This window comes from Dermacentor albipictus, unplaced genomic scaffold (genome assembly GCF_038994185.2).
Source record: "Dermacentor albipictus isolate Rhodes 1998 colony unplaced genomic scaffold, USDA_Dalb.pri_finalv2 scaffold_14, whole genome shotgun sequence".
NCBI lineage: Eukaryota > Metazoa > Arthropoda > Arachnida > Ixodida > Ixodidae > Dermacentor > Dermacentor albipictus.
Genome location: NW_027225568.1, coordinates 13,370,151 through 13,375,580, shown reverse-complemented (window position 1 = coordinate 13,375,580; position 5,430 = coordinate 13,370,151). Strand labels below are relative to the sequence as shown.

General features: G+C 48.1%; 1 protein-coding gene across 1 annotated transcript; it reads right to left on the bottom strand.

Annotated features, from left to right (window-relative positions):
• Window positions 1-1,716: 1,716 nt before the first annotated feature.
• LOC139051803 (uncharacterized) lies at window positions 1,717-2,958 on the bottom strand. Its single transcript, XM_070528797.1, has one exon. The coding sequence runs from the start codon at window positions 2,956-2,958 to the stop codon at window positions 1,717-1,719; it is 1,242 nt and encodes a 413-aa protein (XP_070384898.1).
• Between the last annotated feature and the right edge of the window lie 2,472 nt (window positions 2,959-5,430).

Sequence of the window (5,430 nt, the reverse complement as noted above, 5' to 3'; positions counted from 1 at the left end):
ACCTTGGTATATGGATAAACGAAGGCAATGGATATATGGAAGCACAGAAAAAAATCACAACAGTGAAGGGGAAGAGAAATGCAGCCATAATGAAGCACAGAGCGCTATGGGGATACAATAGGTACGAGGTCCTACGAGGTATGTAGAAAGGTGTAATGGTTCCAGGACTTACTTTTGGAAATGCGGTTATTTGCTTTAAATCAGGGGTGCAATCAGGGCTCGACGGGAACCAAAGGTCAGTGGGTCGCCTCGCATTGGGCGCTCACGGGAAGACTACAAATGAAGCTGTGCAGGGGGATATGGGCAGGACAAGTCTTGAAGTGAGGGAAGCTCGCAGTAAAATTGAGTATGAAGAACGGCTGAGGAATATGGAAGAAAGTAAATGGGCTGGGAGAGTGTTCAGGTATCTGTACAGGCAAAACATTGATTCACAGTGGAGGAAAAGAAATAGGAAGCTCACCAGCAAGTATGCGGCCTGTGGGGTGGGCAACAAAGAAGGTCAAGCGGAAAGTTAGAGAGGCTGAATTAATCTCATGGGTGGCGGCAATGGAAAAGAAACCTGCCATGAGAAACTACTTAAGAGGAAAAAACGAAATCAGGAAAGAAACCATTTATGATGACTCAAAGGGAAGCTCATTACTTTTCGAAGCGAGATCGGGATGCCTTAGAACACGCACCTATAAAGCGAGATATAAGAAGGAAGAAGAAGCATGTGCTTGCTGCGGTAAAGCTAGGGAAACGACGGAGCATATTTTATTAGAATATGAGGACATCTACCCAGCGGTCGAATTAGGCACCAATGGCCTCCTTGAAGCTCTTGGGTTCAGCGGGAGCAATGGTAAAGCAAATGGGTCCGCAATAGACATTAGTAAGAGGCGATTGGAGGATTGGTGGAAGAAAAGTAGGGAAACGACAAAAGACGGAGACGTACAAAAACACAGTTTGCAATAGTGGATCAGAAAATTTGGACGTGTTAGTTCTTAGTGTTTTTTTTCTTTTCTTTCTCATTGGTTAACCTAGGTAGGATATCAGGCAGCATAGTAGCAAGAGCTTGGTGGCGCAACCCACCGCCCCGTTCCAAAGGGGACGCTCATAACATCCATCCATCCATCCATCCATCCATTTTTTTCGTTAGGCTTTGACCTGGCTTTGACTAGTTCGAAACGAGAAGCGATCTCGAAAACACCACAAGGTTATCCATAATACCCTGTCGTCGAAGCGGCCTGAGACTAAGCGAAAGCCGTTTACACATTCATTTGCTGCGAACGATGTGCATTATACAAAAGCAACGCAAAATTCGAAGCGGGCAGCCGGGACCGCCGCCATGTTGGTGGGTAATTCCTTCCCATCATTCCTAATGCGACGATCCTGCGTTTACATGCTCCGCGCATAGCCTCCTATATTTTTTCATGCCCGCCCACTGAGTGGGGGAACAAAGCGCGCCGTCCGTAACGCCTAGTTCATGCGCCCGCCACCAGACCACGCTGCCTTCCCATACCCTGTAAATACCCTGTACCAGAGCAGACGACGCGACGCCGTCGCTTGCGCGCGCGCTCATGGAGGCAAGTTTGGCGTGCGTATTTGACATGAAATTATAAAATATAATCGCACGTTAAATTGATGTTCGTACACAATGTGCATTGGAAATAAGCAACACAAAATATGTTGTGCAGAGCCAGCCCTTCACCAAAAAGCGCTGAACTGTGAGATCATAGCTCACAGTTTGAGGGTCTTTCGTGACAGCGGTTTCATTTCAAACACTTTAGCCATGTCGTGTTTGTCTGTCGCCTTCATTGCAAAATTTGTGAATATTGGGCGAAAAAACTTTGTCAGCAACAGTTGCTGCAGGTTCTCTTGGTGTCCTGGCGTCGAGCACATCAAGGTTTTGCGCTCGCGGAGTATTGCAGCGGCATTACTCACAGCCTCCTTCAAAGGCTGATTCATGTGCCTTCTTCTTGCGAGAAGAACGTCGATAAATTTCTGTAATGCGTAGAGAACCGCTAAACGTTGTCCAGATGGGTAGATGAGTCCACCGCGGTGTTGGTGCTTTATCAGAGAGTCCGAGGGCGCCGAGGCATTTGGCTTTTTTAACAGGCTGACGCACTCCTCACAATTGATATTTTCTTGTACAGCTCTTGCCAAGAAGCCGCCGACCATAGCCAATGCTGTGACATCTGGAGTAGGAAGCAGAGGCTGTCCTCCCTTGAGTTGCTCTGTGAGCTCTCTACATGCATCTGCAGGGAATTGCTCGCTGGTTCCTTCCCTTGTGTTTTTCTGTTGCGGCAGCGTTGACAAGCAATCGCTGCCTTCTGCTGCCATTACGTTGCTCGCACCAGCCGCCGAAGCGATGCCAGTCTTCAGAGTCTTCTCAATACCTGACAGAACAGCTCGGGCATCCGTTTGATCATTTGAACCTGCTGACTTCCTCAGCCAGCCAAAAAACGACTCGATTGGGTCAGACGACATTTTCCTCGTTAAAACATAGTGAAAGCGCATCTCTTCAAGAAGATATCGAATGCACTCAACATTTGAACGAGTTGTCATCACCAGGCCTTCGTAAGTCTCCGTGGTTAAGAAGTTCTTCGGCAGGCACTGGGTTTTGAGATCGGCCAGGTAGTCGAGGAAGCTTGTTTCAAGCCAGATTAGCCGTTCATCGCTTGTAGATTCGAACTGCTTGCAATCGGCATTGTTCTGGTGTATGTGCTGGGTACAATTGCTCACGTCCATGAGCATGAACCAGCGGTGCACGGTGTCCATGAATTCAACCGTCGGTCCGACACCCGCGAAACTTGCGTCGCATGTGTGGCCCGCTTGCTCTTGCAGGAGCTTCAGTGCCGCTGTCACCGCAGGAGACCAAACTTGCATTGCTCTTTTCACGTTCATTTTTTCGATGTTTGCGGGGAACGCGTGTTTTCTCGTTAGAAATCGAACTGGCTTTACAAGGCTGCCTTGCTGCATTTTGTAGAGGCTCTTCAAGTGGTTCGCCGTTATTTCGCCGCCTTTTCCAATGTCACGCGATAAAAACTGCGATCGCACGTTTTTGACCAAGTGGCACTGATCGAATGCTAAGAAAAGCTTTCGATTCGGTGTTCCTGGGTGCTCAATGCAATGCGTGAGGCTTCCGCTGCATAGAAGTTGGAACGCTAAGACATTGATTTTGTGGTTGTCGGTGACAATGCGCACGACGAAAAATCCTATGTTTTCAACTTCCTTCAAGACGTGTCGCATGAGCGTGTGCAGCTCGCGGCCGGTGCAATTTCTCGTGAAAAAGTATGCCACGGGTATTTTAAACGAAACTGAAAGGCCGTTGAGGACGAAGCACAGAAGTGAGTTGGCTAGCACAGGCTCATTTGTTGTTTCCTTAGGAAAGCTCCCACCATAGTCTACTTCACCGATGAAGGCGTCCCTTTGTTTATGGTATACAGTAGCCTCTGTTTCACGCGCATTTCATCTACAATTAACGAGCACGCTCTGGCTTGCGATGAGGGATCGAGCTCGGTTGACAGCCTTTGCTTCGCGAGTTCCGTCACGCCGACTTCGCCACGTGATGTGCCCTTAAAACGCTCCAGGGTGCTTCGACTGGGCAGAATGCCTGTAGTCCTTATGTGCTCGTATGCGCGAGTCGAGAGGTTACGTAAAACCACAGCATGCCGCACTGTCAGATCAGACCACGTTGGTTTCGTTACTTTCGATACTGACGCAGCTAAGTCTTTCTCCTTCGCTTTCTCGACAACTTGGAGGAATGCATGAACAAAGCACTCTTCCTTGAGCTTTTGTATTCCTTGTTTATAATTTTCGACGCTATTCTTGAGCCGCTAAATATGCGCGTTTAAGTATCGTTCTTTGCGTCTCCACTTCCGTTTGTCCACTGTCGAAACCGAGTATTGTGAGGACACCTGCACTGCTCTGTCCATCTGCAAAGTCGCGGTGATCCAGCGCTTGCTAGCGCCGTTTTTCACGGGTGGCAACGGTTCGGTAGCGGCGCAGTCCACAGGTGACAAATCTTCAAAGCCGACGTCGACAACCGGCAATTCGTCGAGCGGATGCGGACACGACTCCACTTGGCTGTCATCAATGACTGCTCGTCGCTTCGGCGGTGGTGCGTTGGCTATAGCGCAGCAGCCTCGCGCTTTTTCACTGACGCGTAGCTTCTCTCTCTTTCTTTAGGAGGCTGCAAGTACGCCGGATATTCTTCGAAAATGCTGGGAATAGCGTCTTTCTTAAGTTTCCGAATTTTGCAACCTTTCTTGAAATCAGAGGAACTGAAGTGTAGGCAGTCGAATAGCACGACGTCGTATTCGGTACCCAGTTTTCACGAGAAATGACTTTCAGCCATATTGCGCACAGCTCCTGATCGCTTGGTATTTCGTGGAACGATATGCCCGGCGTCCGTTGTTTACTGGATGACTTGCAGCGTGGCGCACAGCAGTACGGCATCTTGTCGGGCGCAGGACACCACAACCGATTCCACACTGCAGATAGAGAACTGATTGGTTATAAAAAAGAAAGTAACGCAAGGAAACGATAAGAACTGTGCATCGTAAATCACTGATTTTATGCTAGTAAAGCAATACACGTTGCAACAACGCCAACGACTAACACGTGGTCGCGGAAAATCTAGTACACAAACGGTCGCTTCATTTCTGAACACTGCTTACAAGTTCGGTCATGCATCCCTGATATTTCAAGAAAATATATATATATAAACATGCTGCTGTTGCAAGACGCATACGCTTACCTGCAACCAACACGACGGAAATCGCACAACTCTCGCTTGACGGATCGGTTAGGGTGCTTCGATGGGCCTCGGCGCGTAGCTCGGTCTGGCATGTGAGGGCAAGCATTTTAGGATGGATGGATGTTATGAGCGACCCCTTTGGAACGGGGCGGTGGGTTGCGCCACCAAGCTCTTGCTACTATACTGCCTAATATTCTACCTAGGTTAAACAATGAAAAAAGACACACACAAAAAAAAACACTATAAACTACCACGCCCAAATTTTCTGATCCCCTATTGCGAACTGTGCTTTTGTACGTCTCCGTCTTTTGTCGTTTTCCTACTTTTCTTCCACCAATCCTCCAGTCGCCTCTTACTAATGTCTATTGCGGACATGTTTGCTTTACCACTGCTCCCTCTGAACCCAAGGGCTTCAAGGAGGCCAGTGGTGCCTAATTCGACCGCTGGGTAGACGTCTTCACATTCTAATAAAACATGCTCCGTAGTTTCCCTAGCTTTACCACAGCAAGCACATGCTTCTTCTTCCTTCTTATATCTCGCTTTATAGGTGCGTGTTCTAAGGCATCCTGATCAAGCTTCGAAAAGTAATGAGCTTCCCTTTGAGTTATCATAAATGATTTTTTTCCTGATTTCGTTTTTTCCTCTTAAGTAGTTACTCATTGATGGTTTCTTTTGCATTGCCGCCACCGATG